The 17,740-nt window shown below is 46.2% G+C and overlaps 1 protein-coding gene across 3 annotated transcripts in view; it reads left to right on the plus strand.

The window, feature by feature from the left end:
- LOC134372353 (cytochrome c oxidase assembly factor 8) overlaps nt 1-16,008 on the plus strand; it is a 36,843-nt gene extending 20,835 nt beyond the window's left edge. Inside the window, exons 3-6 of one of the 3 annotated variants that reach the window (XR_010022906.1) lie at nt 488-551; nt 5,279-5,397; nt 8,983-9,073; nt 12,082-12,165. Coding sequence is in view for 2 of the 3 variants with exons in the window: in XM_063089845.1 (XP_062945915.1) it covers nt 488-551; nt 8,983-9,073; nt 12,082-12,187 (261 nt within the window). In the remaining variant the exon portion in view is untranslated. Of the gene's footprint in view, nt 1-487; nt 552-5,278; nt 5,398-8,982; nt 9,074-12,081; nt 12,532-14,585 lie in introns of those variants that run through there. The other 2 variants (XM_063089846.1, XM_063089845.1) reach the window with 2 other exon arrangements.
- The last annotated feature ends 1,732 nt before the right edge of the window (nt 16,009-17,740 follow it).

Consider the following 17,740-nt stretch of genomic DNA (forward strand, 5'->3'; position numbering starts at 1 on the left):
AACAGAGCCAGAATTAGAAGTACATGTTTTACATGCGTGTGTTTGTGAAATTACAGGTTTCTGTGATGTGTTATCATGCTTCCTGAGAATTCAAAATTCTTAACAGCATACTTATGAACAAAGCATATGAGAAAGAAGTATAAATATTTTAATTCAAAAGAAAAACATTTAAACTTTGTTTATCCATTTGGGTGGGCTAAATCAAATTTTATTTTCTGGATTTTATAATTTTATTTTGTGGATTTATAAACAAACAGTGCCTCCCAAGTTTATTGAACATCTCGTTTTCAAATCCTATTTCGGGCATGAAACTTTTAACAAAATTCTGATGGTTTGAAAGGGGTTTGGGAAAAAAAAAAAAAACATGTTTTGAGCTGGGCTGTTTCTCAGGAGTTCATTTACAGACTTCAGAACACTGTGAACTGTGCCCTTTGCAAGGAAAATGGAAAGATGGGGAAAGGGATTTCTGACAGTCATCTTCTTTTAGGAAAAAGAAGAATTTATTCACTCAAGACTAAAAGCTAAAGGCCTAGCACTGAGAGCTGAATCAGGTTAGTACATTTGTTCTTTTTTTCTAACATTGTTTTGGTTTGAGTATGTACATGAGAAGGTAGAGAGAGGGAAGGTCGAATGAAGGGGAGAGAGTCCAGGTTCAGGGGTAGGTGGGCCTTCCTTGAGGCAGGTGCTATGGGGCACACTGCCGTCCCCTGCAGGGCCTTTCCGCCCCTCACTGCATCCCTGGCTGCCTCCTGTTCTCTTGTTTTTCTCATTTGCCTCCTGGGCTTATCTCCTTTCACGTGCCCCTCACCACTGGTAGCCCCCAAGCATCAGTTATCAGTCCCGGGCCCTCTACTCTCTTTGGATGATATCACACCATCTCAGGATGTTAGGTGATTCTCATCAGTGACTAATCTCTGACCTTTAGGCTTATATCCTGAGGTCCCAGGCCTCTGCAGCCTCTCCCTCTTCCACACCAGCTCCTCTTCCTGGATTCCTGGTCTCCGTTCATGGTCCCACTGGAGCCAGAAGCCAGAGCCATCCTCCAAGCAGCTCCCTCACCCCTTCAGATCTCCTCCAGTTTCACCTCTGGAGCGTTTCTCTACCCTGTTGCTGCTCCCCGGCCTTCGAATATCACTCTAGTTCAGGCCCTTGTTAATTCTCTGCCTATTGCAGTAACTTCTTATTGGTTCCCTGGCCTCTACTCTTTAAATCAGAGGTTGCCAAACTTTTTCTGTAAAGGGCTAGATAACAAATAGCTTAGCCTTTGTAGTCTTTGCAGCTACTCGACTCTGCTGTTGTAGTGTGGAAGCAGCTGTAGAAAATATGAGGGTCTTCAAAAGTTCATGGAAAGATTCCTATTACTTTTCAATTCTGTTTTTCCATGAACTTTTAGAAGTACCCACGTATAGAAACAAATGGGCTTGACTGTATTCCAATAAAATGTTTTTTATTAAAACAGGCAGCGGAACAGATTTGGCCTGTAGGGTGTAATTTATCCATCCCTGCTTTAAATCCATTCTTTGTGCTGTAGCCAGACTGTTCTACCCAAAACGCAAATTAGGCAGTCGCTGCTCAGCTTAGTTCTGAGACTCCCTATGACTATGGAAGGACAGCCACGCTCCTCCTCTGAGTAGGAGGCCTGCCTGGCTGGCCCCGCCCCATGCCTCCCTCTCTCACCTGTTTTGGGTCTTCCCTGCCAGGCTGTGCACTTGATGCACCAGGGAAACCAGACAGCGTTCAGCTCCTACCTGCTGTGCAGTTGTTTCTTTTTGGACAGAAACTCTAGTGCTCAAAATAGCCTATAATCATTTTCTCTTAGTGTTGATGTTAGGCCTTAATAACATTTCATAGTTTGTTAAATAAATGTCTACTATCAAACGTTATTCCGATGGAAGATCAGAGTGTCCTTGGGCTGAAGTGCTGTCACTGTCCCTGCCACTCAGCCTCGCCTGGGTCTGTTTAGCGTAAAGGGCAGGGGAGCTAGAGTAACCTGGGGCCAGGCCCCTATCATTTGCTATTTGCTGACTGCTGCATGGGCCACACAGGGGTGGGGTCTCAGAGGGTAGGAGCAGGGGCCAGTGCTGCGTCCTAAAGTAAGATGAGAATAACAGCTCACTACTTGGTCCTGCCTGTGTGCTGGGTGCTGTGCTGAGTCCTTCGTATGTATCACCTGTTTTCCCACAATGACCGAATGAAGTGGCTACTATTGTCTCCCCATCTTACAGACGAGAAACCTGAGGCTTACTAAGCGCAAGTACCTTAACTAACGTTCCACAGTGAGGAAGTGGTGGGGCCTAGATTCCCACCTAGGGTCTGATTCAAAGGGCCTGCTGGACCTCAGCCCGCCACAGTGGCTCCCAGCTCATCCCATGCTGTGCTGGCCATGTGTGTGTGTGCGTGTGCATGCATGTGCGCATGCGTTCCATGGGTGCTGTGTCCGCAAGTATGTCATCAGTGTCAGGTGGGATCAGGCTGTATCATGCTGTGGGGACTAGCCACTGCCTTGACAGATGGGAGAGGTTGTTTTGAGTCTTATTATTAATATCACAGAATCCTACTGATGGCTTTGCTATCTATTGAATGGCTGCCCTTAAGTGAGATTTTAAAATTAATTTGGTAATAAAACAGGACAGAATTAATGGAGGAAAGGAAACCTGAAGGGAGCTACCTGCTCTGGCAGCTTTGTAAACAGTTACCAGGCTCAGAGCCTGAAATGGGGGTGGGGTGACAGGCATGTCACCTTGGAGGGCCAGAACACACATCCATACACAGATGTGCTTAATACATGAGTACAGAGGTCCCCCAGAACTGAGGGAAGAGGGAGTTTGTTTAATAAATGATGTTGGAGAAACTAATTACTCTTGGCCCCAAAGAATAACTTCAGATTCATTCCCCTCTGCCATACAAATATGTTCCAAATGGGTCAAAAATCAATTATTTATGGATTAGAGAGTTAAATGCACAGCTCCTAGTTGTAGAAGGCCTAACAGAATGAAATTGACTCTGTTACCTGGAGGAATGCTAATTCCTCAGCTTGACAGGAAAGGGAGAGCAGCGGGCACGAAACAACTGAGGACCCTGTGCTAGTTCACGCTCCTTGCGAGCGGGCTTTCTAGGAGGAGGAGGGTTCGCTGAGCAGGTGCTGAGAAGCTCAGGCCAGGGCGGTGGAGCTGGACCCCAAGTGCAGCCTGCGCTCAGACGCCGGCACCATCCCAGGCTCCTCCTTCCTCTTGGAGGCTGAACTTCTCTCTGCCCTGTTTCATGCTTCTCCTGCCATAGACCGGCTTCCTCTGCCTCCCAGTTTATCCCTCCCTCTCTCAAGGAAGTAGCTGGCCTGAGGCAGAGGGGGGTGTTGTGTTGAACGAGCTGCTGCCATGGAAACGTGGGATGGAGGAAGGAGGCCCAGAGTGCAGGGCAGACAAAGGGGTCAGTGTCCAGCAAACAGGGCAGTAAACCATGCAGGGCAGAGGGTGAGTGCTTGCAGCAGAGATGGCCTGGGCACTCTGGGCTTTAGGAAGAGCCACGGCAAACTGCAGAAATAACAACACACCTATAGACAAATAGTGTGATTACAAGAAGAAAAGGTCGCTCAAACTCCAAATTTTACCGTGCATCTTAAGCAACAGGATGCCATTTCATGCATACTGAATTCATGGGGGTTTCAGTGAGTGGAATTACACTGATGATTACTGGCAGCATGAAATTCCCAGCCCCTTTCTAGGAGGATTTAGCTACACATGTTACACCTATGCCAAGAAGCAGGAAAATGATGACCATGAAAGAATTAGAGGAAAGGGTGGGAAGAGGTCAGCTGTGTGTTCCATGCAGCATAGTCCTCAATTGCGAAAGGATGGAAGATATCGAAGTATCCAAAAGTAGCTGATTAGATAAGGCTATGGTGGCCCACCCACTCACCGGATGTTCACTGGCATTTGCTGCAGCAACATAGAAAAATTATTGATTTCAAGTGCAAAAAGCAGAATACCATGATTTCAGTTCTGCCTGTCCCAGAATTGAATCTCGTGTAGGGCCGGCAGTACTGCAGGGGAATTCTTTCCTCTAATTTCTTTTATTGCAAGGGTTTATGCAGTGGGAAAAAAGTATGCCTTCAGGATGGATTTACTTTACGTCAGTACTTGGTTTTAGTGAATTAGATTGTCCACCTCTCTCTTGACTTGGTGTTATGTGCAGTAACGAACTGCATTGTCCACAGGTGTGGACCGTGAATGACTTAACACACATCTCTGGCATGTCTTCTTTAGGCTGAGCGTTGACCTGGGGTGTTTGGGCAAGGTGGCTGTGGCAGGGGAGTCAGTGTCGGCAAGCTCGGCCTGCCTCTGCCACCCAGGCTCTCCCTCAGCTGCTGGAACAGCAGCTGTTACAAGTGGGAGCTTTGGTGCCAGGCTCTGGCCCTCCTGCCACACTGACTAGAACTCAGACTCAAGGCAGCCTGGGGATGGTGTGCTGTCATGGCCAAATGCTAGGGCTGAGGAAACCAAGGCACAGAGAAATCACAGTTCTAGGCCACCCAACCAGTTAGGAACAGAGCGTGGCCCCCGTCAGTGGGAGTGGAGCTGCTGTGCCTGCTGCCGCCACTGGGAGGGTCAGCTTTCTCACCTCTTCACCTCCTCCTGTGGTGATGAGAGGCCATGAAAGATGGCACGGGAAGCCACCTTGGGGGTGCACACACGCCTCTCCCCGAAAGGACTGGTCAGAAACCCAACTTGTCACCACAGAGATGTGGCCACTCCCAGGGCCACGTTCATGCCTCTGCCTGAAGCTGGAGCCTGGTTCCTTGGACCGCCGATGTCTGGCCTGCTTGTCCCCTCCTCATCCACCAGCCTCAGCCACCTCTGTGCTCTCCACCCACTTCATCTGCTCTTCCTGCCCATCCTGGCCCACAGCTCACATGTCACCTCCCTCAGGGCCTTTGGCTTCACTCCCTTCCTCAGGTAGCCAGCTGCCCCTGCTTTTGCCTGCCTGGTGTGCATTCATTCATGTGTGCATTCATTCATGCGTGCATTTATTGGAGGTAACAGGTACCGGGTATGATGCTAGTCACTGGGACTCGGTGGGTGAGCCAGGACACAGAAGATAAACTAAATGGCCCACAACTGCAGAGTTAGTAAATGGCAGAGCTGAGATTGAAAGCAGAGCAGGGGGTGTGGAGTTAGACTGCCTTCTGTTCAGGTGCCAGAACAGAAAGCACAGCCATGCTGTGCCACGCCATCTGCATGAGTGAAGGGTTGGCCAAACACTCCCCTCCTGTGTGGAATAGGCCCTGGGTCACCTTCCCAGATCTACCTGTGCCTCCCTAAGCTTCCCAGCAAGTGGAGCACCAGCATCCACTGTGCCACCAGGTCTGCACCCTGCTGGAGGCAGCGTCTACAGGACGAGGTGAGTGGACCAGGCGCCCAGGGAAGGAGTCAGAGCGGGGCCTCTCTGCCTCTGCATGGGGTGCTGTGGAAGTGCAGGAACTGGGCTCTTGCAAGGGATCATGGTTCCTGTTCATGGCCTGGGGCTTATAAGCCGGAATGCTCCCCCTCTTGCATGTGGTCTGAGCCATGACTGGGTGGCCTGAGACTGACCCCTGGGCTGCTCTGTGGACCCTGCTTCAGGGCAGTGCTGCTGCCCAGTGTGTCAGGCTGTGGTTCCTGTCCTGAGTGGGCACCACATGGGGAGCACCAGGGAGGCAGGCTGTGCCAGTCTTCCTGTCAGCAGTCCCCACCAGCACCTAACGTGCTGACTGCTTCAGCCTGTGCCCCTTGACCCAGAGATGAAGTGTTTAGGCCAGTACTTACCCCAGAGATGGGGGTGGTGGTGGCTGTTGAACTGAGATGCATTCAAGTTAGGAAACATTTCATTTCCCTTACAGTGGTAGCTCACAGTTCCTCCTGTAAACTTCAGAAAGCATAGGAGTAAACATGGTGAAACACCTGTCTTGGTCTGTTTCCTGCTGCTATAGCAGAATACCATAGACTGGGTAATTTATAAAGAAAAGAAATATATTTGACTAATGGTTCTGGAGACTGAGAAGTTCAAGAGCATGGCGCCAGCATTTGCTGGGCATCTGGTGAGGGCCTTCCTGCTGCGTCATCCCATGACAGAAGGTGGAAGGGCAAGTGATCTTGAAAGACAGAGAGGAAATCGGACTAAACTCATCCTTTTTATCAAGAACCCATTCCTGGGATAACAGCGTCACATCTGAAAAGTCCCACCTCTTAATACTGTTAGAATAGCATTTAATTTTAACAAGTTGTGGAGGAGACTTTGAAACCATAGCAACATCACACATTATGCACATGTATAGATATACACCTGTGTCTGAATCAGTCGTGAAGACAATGAGCTACACTGTGATTATTAGAGTCTAATGATAAAGGCAGATACTTTTTTTTCACCCTTGAGTCTTTTTTCTTTACTGAAATATAATTCACATATTATAAAATTCACCCTTTTAAAGTGTATACTTCAGTGGTTTTTAGTATCCTCAAGATCACCACTAATTCCTGAACATTTTCATCACCCCAAAAAGAATCCCCTTACCCATTAGTCAGTTTCAATTCCCTCCTCCCCCATCCCTGGCTGTCACTAATCTTTCTGTCTCTATGGCTTTGCCTGCTCTGAACATTTCCAGGTAAATGGAATCGTACAATATGTGGTCTTTTGTGTCTGCCTTCTTTCACTTAAGTTCCTAATGTTGTCAAGGTTCATCCGTGTCTTAGCCTGTATCAGTACTTTAGAGATTCCTTTTTATGGCTAAATAATATTCCATTGTATGGATATACCAAATTTTCTTTTTCCATTCATCAGTTGATGGACATTTGGATTGTTTCCACTTTTTTACTATTATGAGTTATGCTGCTGTGAACAATCATGTTTATATACATGGAGTTGCAGGGTTGAGAAGGTTTTTTCCCTCCTGACACCAAACACATAGTGTCTGGCAGTTCAACTCAGTTCTGACACTATCTCCCTAGCATCAGATCCCACAAGTTAAAGGGTTCAGTCCCCAAGACCACCCCCACTTGAGATGCCAATTGCAATTCCCAGGCTACTTCTTACTGATGGGCTATAAATTGGAGGTTCCTATGACCCTCTGTGAAGATTTGATAATTTTCTATAACAGATCACAGAAATCAGGAAAACACTTTATTTGCTCTTATTGGTTTATTATAAAGGATACTACTCAGGAAGAGGCAGATGGAAGAGGTGCATAGGGCAAGGTATGGGGGTGGCATTGAGCTTCATGCCCTCTCTGGGTGCTCCATCCACCCAGCTCCTCGATGTATTTACCAACCCAAAAGTTCTCTGAACCCCATAGTTTGGGGTGTTTTTTTTTTTTATGGAAGCTTCATTAGGTAGGCATGGTTAATTAAGTCATTGGTCATTGGTGACAGGCTCCATCTTTAGCCCCTCTCTCTCTCCCTAGAGGTTGGGGGGTAGGGCTGAAAGTTTTAAGCTTCTAATCAAGGCTTGGTCTTTTCAGAGACCAGCCCCCATCCGGAAGCTATCCACGAGCACAAGAGTCACCTCATTAGAACAAAAGAAGCTCCTGTCACCCTGATCACTCAGGAAATTCCAAGAGTTTTAGGAGCTCTGTGCCAGGAACCTGGGACAAAGACCAAATATCTTTCTGATACTGCATGGGTCTTATGATAACTTGATGTTTAACTTTTTTGAGGAACTGCCAAGCTGTTTTCCAAAGTGGCTGCACCGTTTACATTCCTACCAGCAGTGCATTAGAGTTCCAGTTTCTCCACATCCTCACCAACACACGTTATTATCTATTTGATTATAGCCATCCTAGTGGGTGTGAAGTGGTGCCTCCTTGTCTTTTTTATTTGGATTTCTCTAATGATATTCAGCATCTTTTCATGTGCTTTTTCATTATTTGTATATATTCTTTGGAAATATGTCTATTCAAATTCTTTGTCCATTTTTAAGTTGGGTTATTTGTCTTTTTATTGCTGAGATATGAGTTCTTAACATATTCTGGACACTAGACCCTTATTAGATAGATGGTTTGCAAATATTTTCTCCCATTCTGTAGGTTGTCTTTTTACTTTCTTGATGGTGCCCTTTGAAGCACAACAGTTTTTAATTTTGACAAAGACCGGTTTATCTGTGTTTTTCTTTGTTTGCTTGTGGTCTAAGTGTCATATCTAAAAAATATTGCCTAATGCAGGGTGATGAAGATTTGCATCTGTTTTTTTAAGAGCTTTATAGTTTTAGCTCTTATGCTTAGGTCTTGGATCCATTTTGAGTTAATTTTTGTTTATGGTGTGAGGTAGGGCTTCAACTTATTCTTTTGTGGATATCCAGTTGTCCCAGCACCATTCATTGAAATGATCCCAACTGAATTGTCTTGACATCCTTGTTGAAAGTCACTTGCCCATAAATGTTTGGGTTTATTTCTGGACCTTAAGTTCTGTTTCATTGATCTGCGTGCCTGTCCTTGTGCCAGCACCCCACTTTCTTGATTACTGGAGCTTTGTGGTAATTTTTGAAATGGAGAAGTGTGAGTCTTCCAGCTTTGTTCTTTTTTAAGATTGTTTTGGCTGTTGAGGTTGTTTGCATTTCCATATAAGTTTTAGCATAAGTTTGTTAGTTTCTGCAAAAAAAAAAAAAAAAGCCAGCTGGGAAGTATTGAATCTTCCATACAATAAACATGGATTGTCATTCCATTTATTTAGATCTTTCATTTCTCTCCGCTACGTTTTACAAGTTTTCAGCGTACGGGTCTTATATGTCCTTTCTCAAATTTATTCCTAAATCTTTCGTTAGATGCTATAGTAAATGGAATTGTTTTCTTAATTTCATTTTCAGATTGTTCATAGCTAGTGTACAGAAGTACAATTGATATTTGTATACTGATCTTGTGTCCTGCAAGCTTGCTAAACCCATTTATTAGCTCTGACAGTTTTTTTCATTGATTCCTTCCCCTTCAGTCTTAATGTTTAAGTTGAAATTAACTTTCAGGTCAGAAAGCAACACTGAATGCAGAAGAAATGGCTGACTTCTATAAGGAATTTTTAAGTAAAAATTTTCAGAAGCACATGTATTATAACAGGTAGGTCTTTACTTTTTTTCCAAAAAAATTGAATGTCACATACAGATTGGGTAGGGTTATTTTCTTGCCTGAATTTAATGACATTCGTGTTTATATCAAAGGTAGAAGTTGCATGACTTTATCAAATTTTTTTTTACACTTAAATAAAATTGACCGTGTCGTTATTTGCATGGCAACCTCTCATAGCCTTTGTCACTCCTAGTGCCTAGGGTGGGGTTTTTGTTTTTGTTTTGGCAGCTGGCCAATGTGGGGATCTAAGCCCTTGACTTTGGTGTTATAATACCACGCTCTAACCAACTAAGCTACCCGGCCAGCCCACGGGCAAGCTCTAAGCACATCTGTGTAGTGTTCTTCCTCAGAGAAGCCACGGTCGGGAGCAGGAGAAGCACAGGAGTCGTCGAGACAGCTGGCTGAAAGCAGGAGGCTGACGGGGATCACTGGAGCCCCCTGAGAACAGCACAGGAACCAACTGGAAGGGGCTCCCATAGGCCAAAGATGAAGCCATTTAGGCCTCACAAAGAAAAGTGACCACAGTGGATTAAAAATGTCAAATATACATACATCTTTGCAATCATGATACTGACAAAAGCTCACAGTCACCTCTGGATAGGGCTAAGCCACCAACTCGTTGTTCTGAAAACTGATAAATGAAAGGAAAGAATCCGGAGAGTACGTGGCCTCCATGCCTTTCCTGTACCAACCATAGTTCAGGGTCATGAGGTGAAGGAGCATTTTTCTTTGTAGGAGAAAGACAGCGGATGCGGAAAGAGCAGTAGAATTGGCAGTAACCATTTTCCTAATGATATGATGGATCTGGGCAGCAGTTTTCCATGCTGCTCAGTCCACTCCTAATGGATGGTCAGGCTGGCACTCCTGGAGCCCCACGTGTGTCCACACCACAGAGTGGGGGCTTCTGTGTGCACGGAGGAAGTGCACACCACCAGCTATGAGGTGTTCTTACAGAAAAGGGGGTTTCCATGTAGTCAGGCCTCCAAATCTGAGCACCAAATTACAGGAGAAGGTAGAAGGGTGTGTACGGGGTGCAGTCATAGAACATACAACAACCAAACCCAAATGTTGGAAATGTTACAAGCAAATGATCCAGTTTCTTTGACAAGTAGCTAGAATAACAACAAAAAAAAGAGGGGGGAACTATTATAGGTTAAAAGAGACTTTGTGCAGTGTCTAGACTTTGTTTGGATCCTGATTCAGACAAACCACCTATAAAAAGATATTTTGGACAGATAGAGGAAATTGAACAGTGACTGTATATTAGCTTGTATTAATAAATTATTGTTCATTTTATCAGATGCAATGATGGCGTTGTGGTTATGTGTTTTTAAAAAGGTTTTAGCTGGTTACAGATACAAAATAGCCTGTTTTTACAGGTGAAGTGGGTGTGGTGTTGAGATTTGCTGTAAAAGAGAACAGTGACAGTCACGTGAGGCAGCTGAGGCCAGATCCTCTAGAATGCTGCTGAAGGCCGAGACTAGGTGAGCTCAGGAGGGACCAGTCCATGACATCTGGGTTCCGTTTCTAGGGCTGTTGTGTATTACTCTGAACTAGTTAAGTTATTCAGTCAAGCGAATGTTAACTGTATTTCTCTGGACCGTTGGTGTCTGTCAGGAACACATAGCTTGTTTGTACCATGTGTGATGTCGTGTAGACTCGGTGTTCACTGTGCGGCACTCAGAGCGTGAGGGCCAGCCTTGCCCAAGGCCGTGGAGAAGCCTGAGGCTGCCTTTCTGTGTCCCCCAATGCCTCCCGTCCCTCGTTCCCTTGGAAATAGGAAAAGCTTAGTTTGCTGTCACCCACACATTATCAAATCAGGGCATCTGCGTTAGTGAAGCAGAATCTGGCTTTTCCTTAATACTGTAAGAACTTTATCTTTTTTTAATGCATTTTATTTTATTTTATTTTTGTGGCAGCTGGTAGAATGTAAGAACTTTAATCCCAGTGGGATACCAGTTTTGTTTTCCTGGAAGCTTTTCTTACTTAGGGCACTGTTTCTCATCTGTAGCATCACTTAAGTGTATAGACATGTGAAGATCATTCTCACATAGAGCGGGCTTTTCTATCCAGACATGCAAAGGCTGCAGAGAATGAGCCGCTTTAGCTCTTGTTATTGCTTCTTTTGAGCACTTGGTTATTCTCTGTCCTTCTATAATGAGATCCAATAAACTATTTGAGTCCAGTCCGGAACAGAAGTTCCACAATCACTCATTAGCTCATTAGGCTGAAAAGCCTGGTATTTGTTGGCATTTCAGCCTCCAAGGGCTTAGCACTGTCTGGAATATGCACATTCCCGTGTGGAAACTTTCCAAGCCTTGCCTGTCCAATTTGAAACTGCCAACAACAGGGTTAATTTGCAAGTTTTGGCATATTCTGTAGAGTAACTCACAGGCAAGTGAATCCATGGCTGTGTGAACTACATCCCAATATTTGTATGAAAAGCTCTGGAAATATCTCTTTAGAGACGCAACTTACACAAAAGCTCAGATCATCTAGAAAAAGAAGATATGGAGCTTTGTTATGTTGGCACTTGTGATAAATTAGCTTCTCACAATGGAGCACTTTTGTCTTGTACTTCTTATGCAAATGAGGTGCCAAAGCACCCATATTCCCTCCAGAGCCTGCCAGCCCCTTTGCTAAGTGGTCACGCCCCCGTCACTCCACAACTGTCTCTCTCCAAGAATCCACCGGACTCAGGGAGGCCCAGGCTTCCAGGGGCTCAGGACTGTTTTGGAGTCCTTTAGCAAAAACCAGAGGAGGAGCGGGAGAAGGCGGGGGAGGGGCGCACCAGGCACACCCCCAGTGAGCCTTCCTCAGCCCCACGCAAGCCCAGCTGGAAGAGGGAGGAAGACTTCTGCGGATCGGATCGTTTAGTTTGATGAGGGCGGAGGACTAGCCGGATGAACTTGCCTTTGGCTGGGAGCTACCTGTGGACTGTGGGCAACAGGCCTTGTCCCTGTCACCATGTCACATGTGCTTTTCCTGTTTCTCCACAGAGACTGGTACAAGCGTAATTTTGCCATCACCTTCTTCATGGGAAAAGTGGCCCTGGAGAGGATTTGGAACAAGCTTAGACGGAAACAAAAGAAGATAAGCAATTAGGAGTCACCCTGACTCTGACCCACCCAGAGGTTACCATGAGAAGTGGATGGTGATAGGAACTCATTTTACAAGGGCCCTAAGAAACTGTGAGTGATCCCGAGCCCCACATCCTCTCATGGGGGCCCTTGGCCTGTGTTTCAGGGCAGGCTGGAACCAGGGGAGCGTGGTCCTGTGTTCTCGGGACCATCTGGTACCCTCCTGACTGTGGATTCTAAGCTGGCTCATTGTCATGACGTGGTATTAAAGCTCAAGCAACGTGTGCCCACTTCCTGTGTTTTGAGTTATACCAATTCGAAATAGAACAATATAAAAATATTAATAAAGTTTCACTTGAAAAAATTTGACTCTGATGTCAGGGATAATTTGGAAGCTGGCTGCTGAGTGAACTTCAGGCTGGCTCAGTGTTGCTGCTGCCAACAGCATAACTGGTTAGCCATGAGTTATTGAGGGTCTGGGCCCTGACTAGAACACGGTTGTCCTGAAACGTGAACCAGTGCAGACTTAAAAGCAAGTGTAAGCCGGCCAGTCAGCTGAGCTGGTCAGAGCATGGTGCTGGTGACACAAGGCCCAGGGTTCCATCCCTGCACCAGCCAGCAGGAAAACAAGTGCACCTGCTCAGTCTCAGTGGCAAGCCTCAGCTGACAAGCTCTCCCCAGCAGCTTGTCAGGGGATTCTGTTCCTCTTCTTTTATTTCTTTTTCTTTAGTCACTGTGTTATTATTTGTTTATTTTGCCTCCCCTAGTCCTTTTCATAGTCCCTGGGTTTGCTTTCATACCAATTGTGGAGAATCTGCCCTGTCTCTATAAGCAGTTGCCTGAAAGCACACACCCTGAGGCCAGCCATCATGGACTTTCTCCACAGTCACAGCTCATATTCCTGCCAGCTGTGAGAAGATGGTCCATGGTCCCGAGTCCAGGCGGGAGCACCAGGGTGTAACCTAGTGGCCATTCACAATTACTCAGTTTGGCCATACTTAACCTGGGAACCAGCTGGAGTGGGGGGTTAAGGCCCAATGATACCAGGTGGAAAGACCTGAGACTGGTTCTCGACACTCGCCGTAGTGGACACTAGCCCTCCTAGTCCAGGGCAGGCTGAGCCTTCCTGAGTGGTGTTTACCCTCACGGGTAAACTCTGCACCCGTGAGTTTAGAGGACCAGTGGGGCTGGCTCGTTTGCTCAGTTGTTTAGAGTGTGGTGAGCACAACACCAAGGTCAAGGGATCAGATTTCTATACCAGCCAGCCGCCAAAAAAAAAGAGATAAGTAACCAGGGCCCAGGCTTCCCGTGACCTAGAAGAGACCTCTCTGCACCACTCTCCCTCTTCTTTTTAAATGCTTTTAAAATCAGCATCATTTGAAATAGGGCTATGTGGTTATGAAATGGTGAGGCTCTGTTTACAGTGCGTCCTGGAGCTGTGTGGCATGGGGGTCACAGCTGCAGAGGGGAATATGCCTGCCTCAGCAACAGAGCCAGAGCCTGCTGGGAGGTGTGTCCTGAGAAGCTGCTCTTGGCAAAGAGTTTTTATTCCAAAGTGAGGCTTTACAGTAAAGCCGTAAGACTGAATTTGTCCTGTGGCTTGGAAACTGCTGCCCCAGGCTGGGCTGAAGACAGTGAGTTCTCGGTTGTTCACAGTCACTTGCAGATCTGAGCCTGCGTTCTGTTCTCTTCCCCCTCCTCACTACTGACACTTGACTAGTTTTTAAAAAAAAATAAATGAGGGGCCAGCCCAGGGCTCACTTGGGAGAGTGTGGTGCTGATAACACCAAGGCCACGGGTTCAGATCCCTATATAGGGATGGCCGGTTAGCTCACTTGGAGAGTGTGGTGCTGACAACACCAAGTCAAGGGTTAAGATCCCCTTACTGGTCATTTAAGAAAAAAAAAAAAATTTAAAATAGATAAATAAAAATAAATGAATGAGCTGCTGCCACCAAAGGTGATCTCCAAGGCCATTGTCAGCCATTTGACTGGATGAAGGTGAGTGTCAGAACCTCGTCATCCTGTGTGTGTCTGAGCAGAAAAGTCCCCTCAGCTCAATCCTTTACACCTGAGTTTCAGCAAGGGGTCCCAGAGACCAGGGACATGCACCAAACAGTGTCAAGCACGAGTTTCACAGAAACAACGCAGTGCTGACTCATTCATGCCCCCGCCTCTGCTAGACACAGTTCCTCGGCCTGTTGCCAGAGGGTGTGACCAAGTGTATGCAGGGAGTGGAAGCAGAAGCGGGCGGCAGGGTTCAGGTGCCGGGGCACGGACTGTCTTCTAGCTTTCACTCCTCTCATCACATCAGATTTACTGACTGACTTAAAGATCATTTAAAGGTTATCTTCTCTCCAGGTAATGTGACACTGGAATACATAGCAACTTCCAGTGATATAATGTCTAACTCTCTTTGCACAGCAATCCTGAAGGAGTTTGAGGGTGACTTTTCACAGTAACCAGCATGAAACAAGTGGATCGTCTGGAAGGAAAAGCATTTCTCAGGTGCATGAACTCCAGTGCACATGCGCGCATCATCACACACTGTTAAAGATAAGGAAGACACATTAGCTATCTATGTAGGCATAGGGAGAAGATGCAGTGTGTTTTGTAACCTGTGGGGCTGTTGAATGAACACCCAGGGTGTGCTCTTGATAAAGGACCTTTTCAAACACAGGGATATCCTGAATTACACTCAAAGATGTTGAAGTCATTCTGTCCCAGAGTTGGTGGCCCGGCATCAAAGACTGCAGGATCACAGAGCAAGGGGGTTCTGCCCTGCAGCTGGGGCTTGGTGAGCCAGTGCAAGTGTTTGCATTGCTCAAGAACCTTTGCTAACTGTAGCTACTTGCATCACATGTCATAACTGACCTCCTTAAAATCCTCAGGGCTCCCAGGGTCAGGCTTTTTGAGGTTTCAAGGAAGAGAAACTTACTCCAGGTAGCACTGGTCGAGAGTGGGGCAGGTAGCTGTTAGAGCCAGAGTCCTCTGGAAAGAGACTGCGCAGGTCCCTGTGGCTGGGAAAGCCCAAAAGCCCGGTACCTCAATGCCCCAGGTCTCAGTCAGGGGCCATGAATCTCTGTCCACCTGCAGTGAGCTGCTGCCTTCCCACGGGTGGGCCGGGCCTCGGTCAGTCCTCGTCTGGGGCAGGGCAGGCAGAGAGTTAAGGGTGCCATGCAGACTTGAGGTCTTCACCCTCCTGGACGTGCAGCCGCTTCAGCATTAGGGTGCCATCTCTGAAGCCAACCTACAGTCGAGCTGAAAGCAAACACGCACTTTACACTCAGGAAAGCCTCAGTGGTTCTTTGTAAAGTAAAAGTTGTAAAAATAAAGGTGTCTTGAAAGCTCTCAGAAGGGGCAGTGACACACAGTGGCAATGTCCTGGGCTAGGGGATGAAGAAGGAGTTTTGGGTGTGTTGAGGTCCTCAGTAAGATGAGGATAAACAGAGCCCCAGCCCGGAGCCCCCAGCCCCCATGCACACGGCTCCGCTGTTTAGGAATCAGTAGAAAAACACCCGGATCCACATGTCCGTGCAGTCCCTTGTGGTATCCTCAAGATGTTTCTACCCGACACAAATTATGCAATAGGTATTATGGACAGTCAGAGTATTTTTAGTAACTGAAGACCTAAATGTCGTTGTAATCTCCGTAACCTATATGTTGTCCTTTAATAATTTTATTTAATGCCAAAATGTTTAATTTGATTCTTGGTGTTAACTGTGTGGCTAGCTTCTTAAATGTTCTAAGCAAATAACATGAAACAACAGCACTATTTTTCTCTTTTTTGGGGTTCTTAAACATTTAAGATTAAATGATTGTGGTAAAAGTTTAGGTCACAAATAAATGCAAGTGAATTGTAATTAAAGTTATTTTGATCCTAAAATTTATAAGCTCGTTTTTTTAAAAATTAGGTTAAGATATTTTTATTTCTCAGCCATATTCACATAAAGTATTTCTGTGGACTTTTAAATATTTACAAAATAAAGGTTATTTCAATGATGTGATTTATACTGCTTTCCCCACAAAATGTTTGTTTGATAAAATTCTAAATATTTTTAATGCTTCTGTTTTTTGCATTAAAAGGTAAAATAAAGTTGAGTCTCTTCCTCCTTCTTTGTGTTGGGTGATGTTTTTAGACATTGATTTTTTAACTGTTCATATTCACCCAAATAAAGGAACCGGGTGGGGCCATCAGAAGTGCAGGGGACTCACCTGGGCTGGCTCAGGTCAGCGACAGTGGGACGTCCTTGTTCTTATATAATATTAATCATATATTGGCAAAGTCTGCCCCCAGGCCTTGGCCTCCTCGGTTGTAATAACACACACCTTGCAGAGCCCCTGGCAGGGTTAGAAGTGTGTCAGGTGCAGCGTCTGGCAGTCACAAGCTCTTCACAGATGCTGGAATTGTAGTGACTAATAATAATGCTTTCCATAGAGACCTCCGCAGGGGCAGGTGGAGACCTGAAGGCCAGCGCAGTTGTGATCCGAGAGCGGGGCCCTGGAGCTGCAGGAACACAGAGGACCATCTGTGGAGTCCCAGAGGGTCTTTCCTGTTACCCCATCCCCAACGTACCCACACTCACGCTGCTCTCTGAAGAAAGCGAAATTGTATCAGGGGCGTCCCTGGGCATTAAGTCCTGTGCTTTAATCCTCTGTGCCTCCCAGGGCAGAGCTTTGAGAGCTGTCTCTGGGGAGGCCTTTACGCTGTTTCCACAGCAGGGAAGCGGCTGGTTCCTGAGCCTGTGTCCCCGGCACTCACGAAGCTCCCACGCTGGGGGAGGTTCCATCCTCCGGCTTTTCTTTGTTCTATAAACTTGCAAGGAATAGTTTAGACTTCTGATCGATGGGGAAATCACACAACTCCTGGGAAACTGTATAACACGGTTTTGTGTTTGCTGATTTTTTGTTTTGCAAGAGCATTGCTTTTTTCTGTTTTTTTTTAAAACAGAAACATAAAAATAGTCATATTCTGCTGACAATTTTTAAAGTAGAATTTAACAGTGCCTCTGGTTAGAAAATTGAAACAGCACAGAAAGGAGTAGACTACCAAGGAATGGCCTTCCTTTTTAAATAGAATTAATTTTTCCAGAGGGAAGGCTGGGGGTTCCTGTTCAGAAAACCCCGATTGGGGAACCAGTAGAGTTCGGTGTTTCAGTGCCGTGGGCACGTTTTCCTACTGTGTGGCCCATTGGGGATTGCTTCAGTCTTGTCAGGTGCCCTTTCAGACTTCCTCATACCTGTCTTATTTTATTTGAAGGTAAGACTTGTGACACAGGAGGATTATACCCCTTGAGTTTTGTGCCTTCATTCATTTCTAAAGCATTTTCACCGTGTTATGCGTGTTTTTGAACAATCCCCAGGTCAGCCTTCGCCTTGTACAGCCAAGTAGGAGAGCTGAGCAGAGCAGCCTCGGCCTTGGGGATCCTGGGGCCTGAGAGTCCCCACCTGTTGACTGCAGACCTGGCTTCTCCCTCGACTGTAGGTTCCAAGCATTCGAAAGGAATAGGAGAGCGGAAGTGGTTAAAAATGTGTCAGCATTCATTCATCCAGCAAATGCTGAGCACTGCTCTGTGCTG

Source organism: Cynocephalus volans, chromosome 3 (genome assembly GCF_027409185.1).
Source record: "Cynocephalus volans isolate mCynVol1 chromosome 3, mCynVol1.pri, whole genome shotgun sequence".
Classification (NCBI taxonomy): domain Eukaryota; kingdom Metazoa; phylum Chordata; class Mammalia; order Dermoptera; family Cynocephalidae; genus Cynocephalus; species Cynocephalus volans.